At 52.1% G+C, this 19,231-nt stretch overlaps 1 protein-coding gene across 1 annotated transcript; it reads right to left on the bottom strand.

Annotated features, from left to right (window-relative positions):
• Positions 1-251: 251 nt before the first annotated feature.
• prr36b (proline rich 36b) lies at positions 252-10,508 on the bottom strand. Its single transcript, XM_029253969.1, has 4 exons — positions 9,808-10,508; positions 9,253-9,340; positions 5,482-5,648; positions 252-5,260 (listed from the first exon to the last, which is right to left on the bottom strand). The coding sequence occupies exons 1-4, from the start codon at positions 10,415-10,417 to the stop codon at positions 1,464-1,466; spliced, it is 4,662 nt and encodes a 1,553-aa protein (XP_029109802.1). The 5' UTR covers positions 10,418-10,508; the 3' UTR covers positions 252-1,463.
• Between the last annotated feature and the right edge of the window lie 8,723 nt (positions 10,509-19,231).

Genomic DNA, 19,231 nt, shown 5'->3' on the forward strand with positions numbered 1-19,231 from the left:
AGCAGGCGAACAGACCTTTACTGCACAGGTCTTGGTCATCTCCAAAAGGCATCAGATTTCCAGACGTTCTAATTTAACTCCCGAGAGAGACCCCCTCCAACATACGGTGAGTTTGTACAGGTAATGGGGACAAGCAGGGAGGTGCACGTTGGGTTCACATGCTAGAACACAGGAAATGGAACATTTCACAGCAAAGACCAAAGGCCTCTTGAGATCTTGGGTTCCTGAATAGATGCCTGTACCTGGTCCCAGTATGTGTGGAGGAGCGGTATTGGTGTGCGTTCAGAAACACCGACGTAACACACATACACACAACACAATTCGGAAAGGTGACACCGGGTGTACCGACGTGAGGTTGAGAAGGGTTTTTATTTAATACCAAAATTGCATTTAAAACCATCCCACACAGAGCAATATAAATTACTGTTCCAATTCCAAACACCAAAACAAAGAGCAGTATCTGTGTAAAGATACAGATCTAAATCTATACACAATCCAGAAATACTGTTTTTTTTTTTTTTTTGTTTTGTTTTTTTTGCCAGACATTTTGTGCATACAGCCTTTTCACTTAAGTATTTCTATTCAGCACAAATGTCTCAACGTTAAAGTACTTGAAAAGAAGTGCATTACTCGGTTACTGTTAAAATGTTACGCTTCTTAAAAAGCGTTTCATGGACAGATGGAGGAAATCTAGAATTTACTTTGGTTGGGTCTGGTGGTTCTGAAGAACTAATATTGAATAGTTGCAGTGGGTCTACTGACCACATTAAAACCTACTTCCTGTAAATATCTAAAATCCTATAAAGAGACCGATTTAAAAGACCCAACTAGACAATCCAGCTTCTCTAGCCAACTTGATATGAAACACCCCATGGGGAAAAAAAGGAAGTCCTGTCAAATATCTAAAAAAGTATATGCCAAGCTAAAATGGCAAATTCAGAAAACACAGAAATAAAGATGGATGGAGATCAGGGACTTGGAGCTCCCTGACCCTAACTGAGGGGTGCGTACAGCAAAGGGAAGACACGTTTCTGAACAACTGAAAGGGGAAACAAAAATAAGATATACAAAAAATTAAAGTTCATTTGGTAAAAACAGTAGGATAATTACACGAAAGGTAAAGAGTCCATTTTATTGTCCCCCCCATTTTCTCCACCCCCACAACTGACCAGTCCATCCATGCCAGTTCAGCAGATGATCAGATATGTAACATATGCAAAGAAAGGACTAATTGTAAATAGTAGCAGAGACTGAACACACAGAAGCTGAAGCTATTGAATTAATCATGACCAAAATGAGAGTGAGTGGCATGGATACATCTGGTCTTTTCATTCCCTTCATTTAACTTTCTTCTCTCCCTGATTTACCCTTTGCCTTACCCTGTTTCTAAGACATCTACCCCAACTGAGAGGAGAATGAATGACAATGACAAGGGTGCTGGAAAGGGGCATCACGGGGAGGAACTATACGTTACCTGCCAGAGCATTATCAGTCTTATCGCAAATGGCAGAGAAATAAGGTGGCTGGGCGTCAGGGTCCTCCACAGCAGAGTGGCGAGGTGAAAGATGTCGGTCAGTTTCCATGGACCCTGCAGAGCCCAGTGAGCCAGGGAGCTCTATCCCCGGCTTCCCACACAGAAGGTACTGGTCTTCTTCTTGGTCTGCTTCCTCTTCCTCCTGTTCTTCGTCTTCATCCTCCTGTTGCTCATCCTCATCCTCATGATGTTGGCCAATTGGTAGGAGGTCCACTGCAGTACCCAGGAGGTCTGCATGGCCTACAGCTGCTGGCAGGGTCAGCTCACGAACCAGGGATGGGTCCTTGGCTTCCTCAGGGAGCTGATCCTCATTCTCCAAGGAGAAGAGCCCAGGACTCTTGCCACAGCTTTCAGCAGTGGAGTGAGCGTTGGATGTTGGGCAGTCAAAGGCATAGGATGGTGCTGAAGCAGCTGACTGAGGTGTTCCGCCATCTTCCTCACCTTCCAATCCCTCATCCAAAGCAGGAAGGTCATGAGCAGCGGTCTTGTTATCAAACGCTGCATTGTCAATGCCATGGGTGGCCGGATCATCAATCTGTACCTCTCCTTCTGTGTCACTGGCTTCGTCACCTGAGGTGGATGGTGTCGATGGGGCTGAGGTGTGTGCAGTGGGAGGGTCCCCAAGAATTTCATCAGCAGGGAGGGTCTCTGCTTCTTCTTCCTCACCCTCACAGTCCCCTCTCTCCAGATGGATGCCGAGGTCTTGCTCAATGTCTGGCTGAGCTGGCGGTACGGGTGTACGCTGCTTGCCTTCTGAGCGGGACTCCACCCCTGAGCTGCTATCATAGTCCACAAGCTCCTCTGGTGTGCCCGTTTCGCTACCGCTACTGCAGTGAGCTACCAGCTCTGCAGTCCCTAGTGAGTCAGGCTGGCAGACAGCTGATGCTATTGCCCCAAGATCCCTCTCTTCCACTGGGGAATCCAGTTCACCTGCTGCTTGATAGAGAGAATCTTCCTTTTGTGGTACTGCTCCAAGCTCTAGCCACGGAGGCTGGAACTCTATTGTAGGATCTGAAGCGTAGGGCTCCGATGACGAGTCAGCTGGGTGGGCAGGCACTAACTGGGGGAACTGGTGCAAACAGTCTTCCAGGACAGTGGGCAGTTGCAGGTCTTGGGTCATATCAGTCCTGTGGTCCTCCTTGGTGAGGACATCCTCTTTTGCAAAACTCTCCAACATACCCTCTTTGGTTATCTCTAGGGCTTCATGAAGTTCATTTTTCGCACTTAGTACCCCACAGGGTTCTTCTACCCCGTCTGAGCCAACATCCATATCATCCTCCATGTCCTCGTCTTGCTCCTCTTCGCTCTCATCATTATTCTCTGAAATTTCAGGCATGGCTTCAATGTTATCAGGCAGGACATCTTCAGGTTCCTCTTCTTGCCCCTTCAAATTACCCTCTTCCATGTTACAGGCACTTTCCATGCTCTGCAGTAAACCAAGTATACTTCTATCTTGCAATTCCTGCTCAAAGCTATTCATATCTTCAGAGTCTAATTCCAGGACTTGCATATGGTGTGATTCAATACCGGTGGCAAGATTTTTCGACTCCACCACAGACTCTTGCATGAGGTGGGTTCCACGGGGACTATGGCATTCAGTCTCCTGGTGGCTCTCATTCACCTCTTCATCTTCGGTATCCAGGTCTGGCGTTGGAGTGCGTTGCAGGCTAGTGTAGTTGTCCAAATCAGCTGACTGATTCAGGGGTTCCTCTGAAAGAAGGGTACTGTGTGTACCCTGCTCGAGTATATCAGGGTGGCTATCATTTATGCCTTCATCTTCAGTGTCCACTTCAGGAGTTGGAGTATGCTGAAGTCCCATGCAACTGGTCAGATCACTTGACTCCTTCAGCTTCTCCTCTACGAGGAGTTTCTTCTGGGAATCTTGCTCCAACATCTTTTTGTGGAGGTCATTCACTTCTTCTTCATCTTCTGTGTCTAGTTCTGGTGTTGGAGTATGCTGCAATCCCCCACTGGTGGCTACATTAGAAGACTCTTCCAGGGGTTCCTCTAGGACAAAGGTACCATGCGTGTCCTGCTCTTGCTCCTCTCGGTAGTAGTCATGTAAATCTTCTTCTTCTGTATCCAATTCTAGTGTTGGAGTATGCTGCAGTCCTGTGCAACTGGCCAGATCAGTAGACTCCTTCAGAGACTCGTCTATGACAACAGCTCCAAGTTCACCTTGCTCAGGTGCCTTGGGATGGCTAATGTACACATTTTCATTTTCAGTCTTCAGCTCTGGCACTAGAGTATCCCATAGTTGAGTATTCCCAGCCATGTCGGCCAACTCTTTTAAGGAATCCTTCGTGAGGAGGGTTCCATGTGTAGCCTGTTCCAGTGTCTCCTGGTTGCTACTCTCCATATCATCTTCACCATCCAGTCCTAGGGCTGAATCACTCTGTTGTTCTGTGAAGCTGGCCAGATCAGCTGACTCTTCTACAACCATCCCATTGGGACCCTGCTCTGGCACTTCCTTGTGGCTGCCATTCATGCCTTCATTGTCCGTTTCAAGTTCTGGGGTTAGTGGTTGTTTTTGTCCAGTGCAGCCAGCCAGATCATCCACCTCATGCAGTGATTCATCCATGTGCTGGGTTTCATGTGTACCCTCCTCCTGGAGCTCCTGGTAGCTGCCGCTTACATCCTCAGCTTCTGGCTCCAGAGTTGGAGCATTGTTTGGCTCTGTGTAGCCAGATGGATCAGTTGACTCCCCCAGGGATTCCTCCATAGGTTGATTTCTGACCATTTGCAGGTCAGATTCCTCCTGTTTTTCCTCCTCTTCATCCTCATCTTCATCATCATCATCAACATTGATTTCTTCTTCTGCCTTCTCCACAGCCACCTCATGTTCCCCAGCTGGAGAAGACAATGTGAGATCATTGGAAGGAATGGTTGCTTGTGACACTGACTCCAACGTAGCGGATAATAATACGTCCTGCTGATGTTCTGGCTCAAGTTCCTGTGAATCTTCTGGAGCTACCACACTGGCAGGTTGATTTTGGCTCTCAGAGAGATCCTGGCATTGTGCATCTTCCTCGAGGGGGGAGGGACTCCGCACAGCTAATTGTGTAGGAGAAGGGGGTGAGGAAGGAGGCGATAAGGCTATTGTACCTAGGGCCAATGCAGCCTCTTCTGTCACTGCAACACTGTCCAGATCCTGCAAACTTTCAGGCCTGGGAGCAGACATTTCAACAACCTCAGCCTTTGTTTCTGCTGGGTTATCCAGAATATTCTGAGGCTCCACTGGCTCAGGGACTTCTTCTTTCTGAGCCACCGGAGCATCACCCAGCCCTACTTCCTGAGAATCAGAGGGTGAGGGAGCCAGAGCCACAGGATTAATGGCAGGAGCGGAAATTTTTTCAGAGCCATTCTCTTTGGTTGACTCCTCAACCACATTGGTGGACTGCACAGATTGAGACGGTTTGGGCGTACGCTTCACAGGCATTGGGGTACTGCTGCCCACAGCCTTTTTAGGGGTTTGGACAGCAGCCTTGCCTGCACCAGGCTTGGAGCCAGTGGATCGAGGACTTGCAGAGACTTTACTTTCCTGGGGTGCTGTACGTGCAGGCTTCTGTTCAGTTGGCTTGCTACCAGACGGAGGACGCTTGGCGGTGGCCTCGGTCTTGGAGGCAGATAGTTTTGGAGGCTCATTCTTCGAGATCTTGGCTGGTGAAGGACGATTAACAGACTCAGATGGCTTCTTGGTCGTCGTGGCAGTCGGTCGACTAACATCTGCAGGATAAAGCACTACTGATGTGAGAAGGTGATATGAAAAACAAAAGGCAATTGCTTTTAATTACACAATTTTTTCCATGAAATGTGGAAACTATATACTGACTTTTAACCCTAAATTGTAAGCCAGCTGAAACTGGATATGGTTTTACACTAAATCCACTAAAACCAATATTCCTCATCATCAAAGAGGATGCTGAATGCTTAAATCATTTGCATACCTTTCTTTGCAGGAGTTGCAGGTTTGGGAGTCTGCCCAGTGGATGTTCGACCAGCAGAGGGGGCTGTGGTTGAAGTCTTTGAAGGAGCTGGCCGAGTAGACGCAGGGGCTGGCTTCCCTGTGGAAGCCACAGGTGCAGGTCGAGCCCCTGGAGCACCACTGGCTGACCTGAATAAGTGCAACAGAGAAGAGTGACAGTAAGGACAAGCAACATATTTCTGTGCGGGTTTCAGAAACCACCATTACTTCTTCAAAGGCAAAAGAGGGACCAATATCAAAAAAAAGACACTGAGCCAGTGGGATGCATCACCTCCCCCATCTGTCCTTGGTGCTCTCGCACCACCTTCCTCCACACTACAGGCAATCGTGCTGACAAGGCACTTATCCTCCAGCACACTCTTACTATGTGCCAAGCCAAAGTTCTGCCCCTCCCCCATACCACATGCTCCACCCCTTCTCCCATCCAGAATCTAGAGCAGCACCACTGAGAAGATGAGTCACGCAGGCCTGGAGACAGAACATGGCATGTGGACGCCAGTAGTCCAGCTGACCTTTCTAATGCTGGGGTTAATATGCTTTTGCCTGCTGGAAAGCTGGGTTCCTTGCCGCCCTGTAACCTATATACACCCGCAGACATGTCACACTGGAAATAACTTCTTTAGGTGCTTACCTGATGAGTTCGAACAGGCAGCAAGGCAGATATAATTAGTACATTTTTCTCCCCCCCCCCCCCCATCTCTGCCAATTCAAGAAACAGATGATTCATAATGACTGTATGACTCAATTAAGGTGGGGCATCAGTGAGGGTTAGGACAGGAAACTTGCAAGAGCTGGAAAAAGCAAAATGAGACCTGAGTAACATGTCTGGTTGAATACCATCAACATATTGTAACCAAAACCTCAAAACTAAACCTTCAATAAGGTTTGGTCAGAAACTAAACTAACAACGGAAGGGTTAAAAGTCCCCAAGTCTGAAGGCATTATCCAGAACACATCCATCATGGGGGTTCAGATCCTGTCCTGGAAATCACAGTATCTGATTCATCCAAGTACAATTTATTACGACCAGCACTCAGAAGGCGAGCTGGTGGCCAGGAGCTATGATACCTTGCTGCTCAGCTGGATTCATTCTTTTTTTGTTTTTAAATATGTCATTCATTTAAACTTGTTCTAAAGCGGTACCTCTGCTAAACTCCAATAGAAACAAGTGAGAAAGGCCTTGTAATGAACATGGACTTTTAATAAAAAAAAGCTCCCTGTTGTTCTGCTTCAAAGCGCATTCCAGTCAATGAAGCTCTTCAGAAGACTCCGGTTGACTGCTGGGTTTCACTGTTGGACTTGGAGCCGCAACGAAGAGGAGACAAACGGCAAGAGCACATCGACAGGGTCACGGCACGAACAACAGGCTTTGTGATAAGAGACAGAGTGTTAATTCAAAGAGGACGAGGAGGAAGAACAAAGAGGAAGAGAATGCATGGCGAGTGCCACAGGAATCTGAGGGTTTTGTGGGCTTCTCGGCATAACAAGCAGCCTTGCCGTACCCAGGAATTCACAGACGAATCCCTACAGCCGTCATGTTGCCAAGCCACTGAGATGCAGCTGCTACATCAGCACACATGGGGAATTTCTGCTCCCATGGAACCTCAGCCAAGCAGTCAGAACGTCGGCAGAAGGAGGCTGCAAAGCGGACGCCAGCAAAACTGGCGTAATACTGAAAGGTAACGTGTTCGAATCCTCGGAGGAAGCCCCCGAGTTAACAGCATAACTGTGGCATAACCTCGGTGAAACCGCACATATGCGAGCTGATTAAAATAGGAGGGCAAATCATTTTTCAGTCACAGAAATAGCGGGTAGCCACCTCTGATGGAATAACGCGGTCGAAGGAACGCGACGACCCTTTGATAGATGTCCCATTTGGCACTTCCGGGATAAAGACAAGCGAGCCGGAAAATGGCTTCAGCGGAGATGCCGTGTTGGATTTCTCAATATCCGAATCCAGGTCTCTACCGCACTTCTAGTTAAGCGGCCTTTTTTTAGGCCCGGGAATGAGGAGACAACCCCAGGAGAGCATCCCAGCGGCTTACAGCGGCGAGAGCGATCGAGACAATGGGGGGGAGGGGAGTCCGCTGGAAAAGGCTCGACGGAAAATGAACAGAGCAGGTGTTCGACGGCGACGCTCGGTCTTGAGCGCAAGCTTTCGGTTAGCACGTGTACCTCTGCTGCTGGAAGCCTGTTTTTTGTGGGCAAAAAAAAAAAAGTAACAGAAAAAATCTGCGTTACTGCCAGAGCCATTTAGCAATTAGCCCTGCAGCTACATCTCGAGCTACCGACTGGAGCTCTGGAGACTCCCTTAGAAAATGAGGTGCCCCGCCCATGAGACGAGCCATCTTCTCACGGCAGGCAAAGGGTGCGAGCGCACGGAACGTGTCCCCGGGAGCCACATGTGAGATGCGGGATGTTTGTCCATGATTTTTCCCCTTTCCCTCCTCTGCCTAACCCTATCCTCAATCTTCTCATATCCCCAACCCCACTCCCCTCCCCCACCTCAGCATGTCAGTGGAGGCAGTGAGGCAGAAACAGATCTCCACACACACACACACACACACACACACACACACACACACACACACACACACACACACACAGTGTGTCACCCTCCCCCCACACGGTGCAGGCAGTTCATTACACCCAACACAAGCCCATGGCGTTACACGGAAGCTATTAGCTGGGCTGGTAGGGACCTGGAATAACGCTGCTGCCAAGGCAACTGTTCTGCATGGGGGTCAGAGGAAAGCAAGTCTTACACAGAATCCCAAATGAAGCATACAGGGTTGTTTTATGCATAAATACAGTTCCGAGGACCCCGGGCAACACGGTGTGAGCTCCTGGATCACAAGTGGCTGCAGATAAAAATCAGTGGCTCTAGGGTTGGGGGGGTGGGGGTGACTGAGGACTCCCAGGACAATCCAGGTGGCCAATGCAACAGCAGTTGACGTGCAGCTCTTTGGCTGAGGGGGTCCGCTGAAGGCAGTGCGGAGGAAGCGGGAAGGAGCAGAATACGAATGTCGAGAAGGGGGGTGCGGTCAGAGCCGACCACACAGTCGTCCTCAGATACAAACCTGGCCGCTGTGGTTTGCGAGGGGCGACAAAAAGGCTCCTGTTGGAGAAACACGTGCACGCACCTCAGGACATCCTCGCGCAAACAGTCGCGGACAGACAGCGCGTTGTTTATCCGGGCCTGGCGCCTCAATGCAGCTCGGGGGTTCCTTCAGGTCCACTTTAGCGAAACAGGCCGCAGCACGAGTCAGGTACCCGCTACGGCCCGACCCCAGTAGAGCCTACGGCCGCCGGCATCGTGACACTTCAGCGCCTCGGTTACACTCAGGACGGATCGCAATCGCCAGACAGGGTCAGAAGTAAATAACGGGCCTTGCCGGCTTGCCTCCCTCGTGGCGAAAACCTTTTCTGCGCGAGCACATTGCTCATCTTCTCGCCTGGTGCCGGTCCTTCGAACAACAAGCAGGAAGACGGCTAGCACGCCGTCTGAACGGGCGGTTCCCGCACTCATAGAGAAAGAAGACAGGTTAAATGGCTTTAAATTGAGACGTAAACGCCAGGAGCATACAGTGCGGTCTGGTCGGAGGGAGGGGTGGCTTAAACCGCCGATGTGTATACAGTACATGAAGTGAACGGAGGCCAACATTGTGAACACACAAGTCTCAACTGCTGTCCTTCCTCATATCAGGAGGAACTGAAAAATGTGCAGCCTTACCTGGTTGTCTTGGAAACGGGCGGCTTATCGGGTTTGGTCGCGGCCACGCTGCCGGGCTTGGAGGGAGCAGCCGAGGCAGGTCTAGGAGCTGCATGAGAATGCGGGGGATGGGTGAGCGAGAGGGCGGAGCAAGAGACGGGGAGGTACAGCGAGGGATGACAGCAGAGGTTCAGAGGTTGACAGGGCGTGAGATGGAAGCGGGGTCGTGGAGGGAAGCGGAGACAGGACATGTAACTGACGTGCCGGAGACTACGGTGCTTCCATTTCTCCTCAGCCTTTGTCCAAAAGTGGAGACAGGGACTTACTGTACTGGAATATACGTCGAGGGAAGCCAAACGGCACCGCGTTAAATTACGAACAGCGGCGGGATAATTGAAGAGCCGTTAAAACCGAAAGCCGATCCCACACGTAGGGCCGCGGGGGCTGCTTACTGCGAAAATGCCTCAATCGTGCAAATGGGGGTTTTAATAAAATGCCGTGAAGGTGCCGCGCTCTCATCAGGGCTGCATGCGCGCGACGACACACGAATCGCGGACACACCGAACGGTGGATTACCGGCGGTTTTGGGCTTGGCGCTCGTGCCGTTACTTGGTCCGACCAGGGCTTTCTTATTCGGCGACGGAGTCCCAGCGGTCTTCGCACCGCTGCTCGCGGCAGGGCTGGGGGTGGGTTTCGGGACCCCTGCCGGCTTCTTCTCAGCTGGCTTGGCCGGGGAGGTCGCCGGGGCGCCGACCGGCCTTTTAGCCGACGCCGGAGCGGGTGTCGATTTCTTTTTCTCGGGTGCCGAGACGTCGGCTTTCTTCGCCGCTCCGTTTGACGTGGGCTGCTTCTGGACGCCATTGACTGGGCGGCTCTTTGCCGTGCTGGGTCGTGAAGAAGGCGCAGATGTTAGGCTGGGCTTGGTGCTGGCGGCCGCGCCGGCCTTCTGGGGGGTCTTCGTCGTACTGGCGGCCTTGGCCGGAGCCTTTGCTTTGGCCTTGGGCTCCCCGGCCTTGCTGTTCTTCGCCTTCTCAGCTGGGGGTGTCACCTCTGGCTGGTCCTTTTTAACCTCTTCAGTTTGGAGCGGCTGCGCCGTCTCCTCCGCAGGCAAGGCCTCAGCAGCCGACTCCGCCCCGGCTCCTTCCATAGCCTCCATGGCTGCCGTGGCAACCCCATCCGGTTTCATCTCTCCGTCTGGTGTGAACCGCTGAGATTCGGAGCCCGCGTGCCAAAATGACGGCCTTCCGCGTCAACTGCAGCCTTCAGCTGTTAACTTTGACCTGGAATAAGGAAAACCTCTGTTGAGAATCACACGGAAGGGAGTCGTCAACCGTGTAAAACGGTGCAACACAGCTGCACATTCTGAAAAGAGCTACAGGAGGTCTTTCCATAGGTAATTACTCTAAAACCAGTTGGGAAAACCATTCATAAACACCACAAGAACTGCCAGCACCCAGGAATATGGAAAGTGACAACAATTTCCAAGAAACCAGAGCCACATTTAAGAGGAGCAAAGTCCTTCCTGTTCTGGTCACTTAAGAGCTTCGGACTCTGCTGCTCCGCTCGGCCTTTTGCCCGAAGGAACGCAGATCCATGGAGCTACCGCTGAAATGCAAGTTCCTTTGTTAAGACCTGGCCACTGAACTCCGGTCCTACTTTGCACGAAAGTTCATGTTCGTGTTACGTTCATGTTTTTGTGAACCACGACCCTAAGATGACGAAATATACTAAAAATTGTTCCCGGCTTCTCTAAAGCTACTGCTTCTCTTGGGCTACAGTAACAGTATTTCCTTATACACCCTATGAATTATTGACACTCAAAGAATTATAACAATTTAAAAAACGGAGAGTCCATTATGGAAATTTTCAAAGAAAAAAAATTTAAATCAGCTGAAGTAATTCAGCGAAAAGGTAGCCTTGCTCGACGCAAAAAGCAGGGTGGCCACTGTGCGAACCGCATTTTCATGGGGGATCTGGACAGGACTCAGTCTTTGGACAGGTGGACGATGAAGAATGAGTCGGGGGGGGGGGCTACAACATCCGCGAGAACAAAGGATGCACTGCCGCGAGCTGCTTTTCAATTGACGCTCCACGAACGGACATCGGAAGTGCTCGGGAAGCCCCTGGCAGATGCGAAATCTCTATCTGCGTCTCAGAGCCCGAGACAAAGCACGTCCTCCCAGCACACACAAGTGTCAATAAGCGGAAGGCATTAGGGACGGTGCTCTGTGTGTGTGTGTGAGTGAGCGTGTGCGTGTGTGTGTGTGTGTGTGTGGGGACTTCAGCAGCGTCTGGCAGCTGCAAACAAAGACTGCAGATACTTGTGCTTCTTAATTCGACAAAGTCAGCTACGACTTGTCACATGGCTAGAAACCACACACACACACACACACACACACACACACACACACACACAACACAGAAATCTACTCACACGCCTCCTTGTTCTGTAGGATCCTCAGGGTAGCCTATAAATAGCACGCAGTCGGGGAGGGGGCACCCTTACAAACGCACAGCATTCATGTGCTCAAAGACCCTTTTTAGAGCGTTACTCCGGGCCCGGGCGCACATCCCCGGGACCGAGGGAAGAGCCCGGTGCGGCGGCGGCCACCTTCAGCCGGGCTGCCTTTCAGCTCGCTGCCCCCTGAACGCAACCAGAAGCCGAAAACGCATCCGGCACACCTCTCCTCGCACGCCGCGTGGGCGTGCCTGTGCGCACGTGTGTCGGAGAGTTCAACCGAGGACGCCGGCAGGTTGCAGGGTCGCGCGAAACGCCCCGCTTGTAGGGTTCCGGCTGCTTCGTGCGCTTCTAGTCCACTTACCGACAAACCAGGCGGAGCACCGCGGTCCCCCATGCTGCGTGACTTTCAGGGCTCGAGACAGTAATGATTTTTGCGGCGGGGTATTTTGATATTCGGAACGGAGCCGGCCTCCGGAGAGCACTGACAGACCTCATTGTTTTGCCGGGCAGTGAAGCCGGAGGGGGCGTGAAGGAACACGGGGAGGCCGCCCCCGAGCAGCACATGGTATTTGCACTACTGATCCAGCTGCAAGAGACCCCCCCCCCCCTCCCAAAAGGCGCCGACATTCTTGAACACTCTCAGAGAAGGGCAGAAAACCACTAGTTCCTGTGCGTGAAACTCAACGTTATTCTGAACAACATGAAACAGACTGTGATTAAACAAATATTAAATAAACAGTTAAATGCCTGAAACTGCTTTTATTTGTTTTTTTCTCAACGTCTTTCCTGCCACCTAATTATACATCTTCGTGTGAAACTGAGGGGGGGCGGTGGCACAGCGGGTTTGGCCAGGTCCTCTTCTCTGGCGGGTCTGAGGTTCGAGTCCCGCTTGGGGTACCTTGTGATGGACTGGCGTCTCGTCCCGGAGGTGTCCCCTTGCGCCCTGGGTTGCCGAGTTTGGCTCCCCCGCTTGGGACAAGCGGCCTCAGACTCTGTGTATGTGTGTATTAAACTGCAAGAACTGAGGTTAAGTAAAAAGCTCCCTTACTACTCTTGTTTAGATCAAATACTATAAGCACTAATAATACAGATTTGTTTTTTTTTCCAAAGTTAATGTCACAAACACAGTATTAACTTTCTGCAGACAAACCTGCCAATTTTAATGTAATTTAAATTAATTCAATTAAAGCTGCCGCAGCTCCACCGTCCATGCCTCCGCGCCGTAGGTGTTCTCGAAGATGTGGCGATCCCTCCCTGAGAAAGTTCTGGTCCTCAAAGCCACCGCCCCCACCCTCTCCACTGGTGGCCAGTGGGCACTTGCCACCCCCCCTTCAGGAACAGACGATTACTGCACGACAAAGCCCGTTAACCCTGGACAAAGGCTGATGATAATCCTGCATGATCTGCTTGTCCTCCACCCTGGGTGCAAAGGGAGAGGGAGGAAGAGGGGTGGAAAAGAGAGCAGCAGAGGAGGACAACTTCTAAATCGCAGGACACCCACTGGAACATGAACACATCACCACGTGTCACACACACACACACACACACACACACACACACACACACACACAGTGCCGCAGGGATGTGCTGGACAGGGGACAACAGGAGCAGCTGGTGTGCTGGTGCCACAGAGGAGCACACCCACCGGTGACACCCGTCGAGGGTGTGGCCCAACAGGGCTGACATCATCTGGGCTGGGGGAAAGCGCGCGCGCGCACACACACACACACACACACACACACACACACACACACACACACACACACACACACACACACAGAGAGACAAACAGACGCACGCACACACCCCATGCTGGCTACCGCGGCTCAGAAGTGGATTAATTACTCCCAAATGAAGGCGGCCCAGCAGGCGAGACCCAGGGGAAACTCGATCCGCCACTGGTCAACGCGAGGGAAAGCGGAGCCCTTTTAGGAAGCCCACAGTGACCACTTTGAGCGCTACGATCAGCAGCGGTTAGATCACGTCTTCTGCTCTGGACCAGTCTCGCTGTATCCACTTCTACTTGGCAAGCTCTTTTATTTGCTACTGCAGCCTACAATGTCGCACTTTTTAATAGAGAAAAAAGGGAAGGAATGGGGAATATCTGGGCTGCAACAGCACTTCCCATCGTGGGATTTAAACCTTTACACATTTGTCACATGTACACCCCCCCCCCAACACAGGACCACTTACTGTCCTAGTAAAAGAACAATAGATACACAGAAACAAAGCAGCCAAGAGGTGCACGTCCTTTCGTATGGCCGTTTTTACCTCCATCTGAGGTCGGAAAACAAATATCGTCGCATTTTCCAGCTAATCCTTGGTGAAGAAAACGATTTGCATCTATGTAAAAGGAGAGCCATTACTGCTTTGCCGGGCGCTGCACTGTCTGCTGTTGAGCCAATTTGGAGGATGTGAGCGCAATGAATGGCAGCGCAAATCCAGATCTCTAATCGCAGTGAGATAACATGAGTCCAGGTGAGGGCAGAGAGCCACTCGGGGGGGGGGGGGGGGGGGGGCCATGCTGACACACCGGCTGAGCAGGGCTAGATATGGGTCAGACAATGAGGAGACTCCTGTCCCGCAGCATCCGGGACTCTACAGGCGGGGAGGCACTTGGTTTACTTAGACGCAAACCTCAGAGGCGGTAGCAAAAGAACCATCTAGAGAAAACCAAAGACAAAGAGCGGCAGCAGCCTCGAGGCGAGAAGACGCCCAGGAGAAACCTCCTAGTAGGATCTCCGAACAACGCCGACGAGCACGAGAAGAGGAAACAAAAGAGGGGGGCATGACACCTGTGTCCAGTCGCACCGCCGCGAGCACATGGTACCAGGGTGGGTTTGACGGATCAGGCTACTTACCCCCAATTGCCCCGGTAAAAATGACCCAGCTGCAAAAACAGGCAAGTCGCTTTACAGACACACGACAGACAGACAGAATGAATAGCAGCTCCAAATGTGAAAGATGCAGAGAAAGAGCTCTTTTCTGAAGTCTGACTCACAGATTTTGCACTTTTCGGAATATTACTGGCACTTGGGGCGCCAGAACAATCAAGCCTTCCCCTCCCATCCTTATCCCCCCCCCCCCCACTTCCCCCTAAACGGTTAACCACACACGGTGTGGGGCCCCCGGGGGGGGTGCGCTTTAATTTGGCCGGTCATCAATAACCGCTGACCGATCATCTCCGATATCGAGCGCAGTTTCCACTGCAGACACTGTGCGGCTCATTGTTTGCCCAGCAAAAGGGACACTGGGGCCCGCGGGCGACGCGAAGCGATGGGGACACGTGCGGCTCCACACCATCTCCATCTCCATTGTTGCACAACAGGTAAAACTCATGAAAACTCTCCAGTCCATCTGCGAGTCTCCTGGCTTTCAGTGCAACACGAGCAGCTTATAACCTGAATTTCATACACATTTCTTCCCCCGCCGCTCACCAAAAAAAAAAAAAATCGGTCTTTTAGGGCTGCTCCCTTTCAACCTGAAGGTTCTCAGTTCAAATCCCCACTCCTCTTGCTGCCTCCTTAACCAAATACTTACCCTGAGTCGGTACAGTAGGAATCCTGTGCTGTATAAAGGGGTAAATCACCGTAAAGTGATTATGTTGGACTGTCAGTCTTTCTTACACAAAGGCGTCGGCTATTAATTATAATAATAAAAGCAACAGCACTTGTGGTCCCTCCCTCCCCCCCCCCTCCACACCTCGACCCCCCATAAAAAGTGTCTTGGGGCACAAACTCAGTGTGGACTGTGAATTATGAATTATAAGATGGGAAGGGAGGCGGATCGCTGCTGGGGTCCGCGGACTCCCCCACAATGAATGAGAGCGCGCGAACAATGGGAATGGGCTCCGCGTCCGGGGTGGAAGGGCTGCGAAAAGAGAAAGTTGAACCAAAAGCCTGGGGGGGGGGGAAATCAAAGCCCGGCGTTTTCCGCGAACAAACAAACATCACGCGCGCGCGCTTTTCAATCACACTAGTCATTTCGCCGCTCGTGTCCACCAACCTGTGGCGACATAGTATCCGCCGAGCCACCGCCCAGCCGCGCGCCGAACGGCCACCGGCCAACCGGTCCCCCCCCTCCCCCCCAGCGGCGCCTTTTACCGGACAGGGTGGTCACGGTCAGGGCTTCGTTCGTACCTGAGCGCTGCGCGCGAGCGCAACCGACGTCCCGGATCGGGCGGACCCACTCCCTGTCGGAGTTACTAGTGAGACATTGAGAAGCAGCGCACGTCCCTCCTCAGCCCGGGCTGCTTTGCATCTCAATGTGGCGCTTATTTGCATGGCGCTTCTGTTCCCTCACGCGGATGATGATCCACACATCATCATCATCATCATCATCATCCCGTACTTGTTCCGAAATTAGTTACTTATTATCCAACATCAACAGGGAGCGCAGGAACTCCAACGATTCCTCGCCCATCTCCTTTGCCGGTACAGCTTTTTATTTATATAATATATACAGGAGAATATCTACATAATAATATATCATCATGTGTATGTATTTTTTCCCAGCCCAGGAGTCCCTTTTTCCTTAAAAGTACAAACTCAAACCCAAAAGAGAGAAAAATGACGAACGAGGTGGACAAGAAGAAGAAGAAGAAGAAGCAGTAAGATGATCGCGAGCGACTTGCCTGCTTAAGGCTTTCGGGGGAACTCGGACCGCTGCTCCTCCAGCTACGCCCTCCGTCCGTCTCTTCTTATTCAGCGCTCAGCCTCACGGCACTGGATCACGGATCGCGTAGTAGGAGACGAGTAGCAGAGGAGTACGAGCTCTTGCTCCCGACAGCTGGGAGCTGCGCTCGGGTCACTGCACGCAGTCACTAGCGCCGGCGGACGTTCTTGCCAAACGCGGGGCGCCGCGGTTCGCGAGAGAAATAATCGCCTCGTAGACAATGCCGACGACACCCGACAATACCGACGGCCCGGCACGGAGCCACGGAAACGCAGAGCGGAATTCAGCAGCGAGCGATCGGCCGCGGCGGGAGGAGGGGGGGCGGGGTGATTCCGCGTGCACACAATGGTCAAGGAACGTCAATTTCTTCGCGCCGCCACCAATCACAGCGCGGACATTGATTTATGCAAATAGGAATGATGTCATTTTCTCGCAGACCACGCCCCTCGCCATTCTCTCGCTCTTCCGACGCCAGATCCCTTTTCTCCTTTGCCCCTCCCCTCTCTCCGCCTCCCTCGCCCCCCTCCGCGGGCCGCGCGCCGCGCGCGCGAATCTCCCGCACTTTCCGAGGCGCGCGCCCACCCCGCTACAATGGCTTGGCTCTGGACACGTACCACATGGGCCCGAGCGAGAAGGAGAGAGACGCGTTCGCGCGAGCTGCTCTTCCCGCCGACGTTTTAGCGTTTCACGCACATTTCAGAAGTATAAAATTCGACCCCCTTCTGCGGGATCCTGCATCCTGCCCCTTCTTAAATACAAAAAGTGCAACATTTCTCTCCGGGTTGCGTTGAACGCGCCAGCCAGCAGCAAGACTCTTGGCGCGGACCGGCTGGTTCTCCCTCCGTCTAGACAGAAACGAGAGGAGGAGAAAAGAAAAGGCCGATGAAAGGGAAAAAGGAGTGTAGGCGGCCCGACGGAGCTCTGAAAGGGACCAGGGCGGCACGGTGTACCGCAGGCTCCGTTTGCCGAACGTCTCCCGTTTAAGTCGATAAGTCTCTCTCGGGGTGGACGGGGACACAATGGGAAGGAGGGGGGCAACGGTGAGAAGAGGATGAAGACGAGAACGGGGCGAGCCGGAGAAAGACGGAAAAGCGAGAGAGGAGACGGAGGGTCGAGGGCGGGCCGACGCTCCGCAGGACACCCGGCTGGCATGGATTTTTTTGTTTGGGTGTTGGGAAGGAGTTTTGTGCCCGTGCTGTCAGCCACGTTGGGCTCGATGCCCGACCGGGCACGCCGCCTGTCTGCTGTGCCGTGGCCGGTCTTCGCCCCCTGCACGATGACTTTATTGAAGAGTGGGGCCCTCCTGCCAGTCAAAGGCAGCACGATGGTGTAAAGACCCATTTTGTACATTTTTCCAAAGTCGTAACTACAAGATACTGCCGGCACGTGTCTTTTTTTTTCTTTTTTCTTTTTTTTTTTTTTTAACCAGCATCGTAGATCTCATTTAAAAGCAGGTTAACTTTCTTACTCATCCTTGAGTCAATATAACCGCCCTCCACACACAAACTAAAACCCTGTGCGCGCATTCACACGGCCTTCCACACGTGCCCAAATTCACGCGCCGAGGGCGCTGCACGGCGAGCGTAAACTCACGCTGAGCTTGGTGCTCTGCAAAATATTCATCCATGCGAACGCGGCGTCAAGGACAACATAAACAAATAATGTGGGAAGCGCTGCGGCTCGCGGCCCGTGTTCGGCTGCAAAACATGGGTGTGGTATTCCTGTCCTACGGTAGAGAAATAGCCGCGGTGGCTTTGTTCCGTTTTAAAATCCGGCGTGTCTATCACAAGTGCTATCTCAGCGCGGCCTCCGATGAAGTCGAAGGTTTGTCACACGCGCGCGCAGAGAAACAAAGAGTGTAGTTCACGTACAGACGCACGCACGCCCGCATAAAAAGGCAGAGAGGGTGCGAAAAGGAGAGGCTGTCTAACGTGGCAAGGCGGTGGACTTCTTGGCACGGAGGACCAGATGAAACAAAAAGAGGAAATTTGGTCTGAAACAATTCGCCAGCAGTGGCAGGAAGAGGCTGGGTAGAAACACACCCCGTGGTCCTCCAGTCATTAACCTCTTTGTGTTTCCCCGGTTACCGATGCAAATGGAGTGCGTAACACGGGAGGCCGACAGCAGCGCCGACAGCAGCGCCGACCGAGACGCCGCGCTTTCGGTACCGGTGCCTTTCTCGTGCCTTACGTGACGTTTAGCACGTCTCTGAGGATTCGCTTCCGCCAGCCTAATCTGGCCTATGCACACTTTTACTTCACACGGTTACATGGTGGCACAGCGAGTAGCGCTGCTGTCTCACGGCGCCTGGGTGGTGTGAGAGGACGTGGGTTCGATCCCACTCGGTCTGTGTGGAGTTTGTATGTTCTCCCTGTGTCTCTGTGGGTTTCCTCTGGGTGCTCTGGTTTCCTCCCACACTCCAAAGATGTGTTGTTCAGGTTCCCCCTGATATATGGATGAGTGACCCAGTGTAAGTCACTGTGGTGAATAAGGTGTGTGGGCTCATAACACTACATTCAGTTCATTGGAAGTTACTTTGGAGAAAAGTGTCTGGTAAGTGAATAAATGTAAATGTTACTGAAGAGGTACGTGTAGCCGACGCAGCACGGAAAAACCGGGCCACGAATACGCACCCAGTGAAACCTCCCTAAGCGTAAGATGGTTACCTGCCGAGTTTACCGTAATACTTCCTTTGTCCTTGGCGGCATCCTGCTGTAAATAATAGATTATCCTATTAAGCACAGTGGGCCGCAGCCTTCCAAATAATCAGACAGGATGCATTAACCAAAATCAATCACTCATCCTCCCGTACGCACGCCAGCGCGCATGCGCTTCCGTTTGGCGAGCGGCGTCCGGGGTTGCCGC

Source organism: Scleropages formosus, chromosome 8, assembly GCF_900964775.1.
Source record: "Scleropages formosus chromosome 8, fSclFor1.1, whole genome shotgun sequence".
NCBI lineage: Eukaryota > Metazoa > Chordata > Actinopteri > Osteoglossiformes > Osteoglossidae > Scleropages > Scleropages formosus.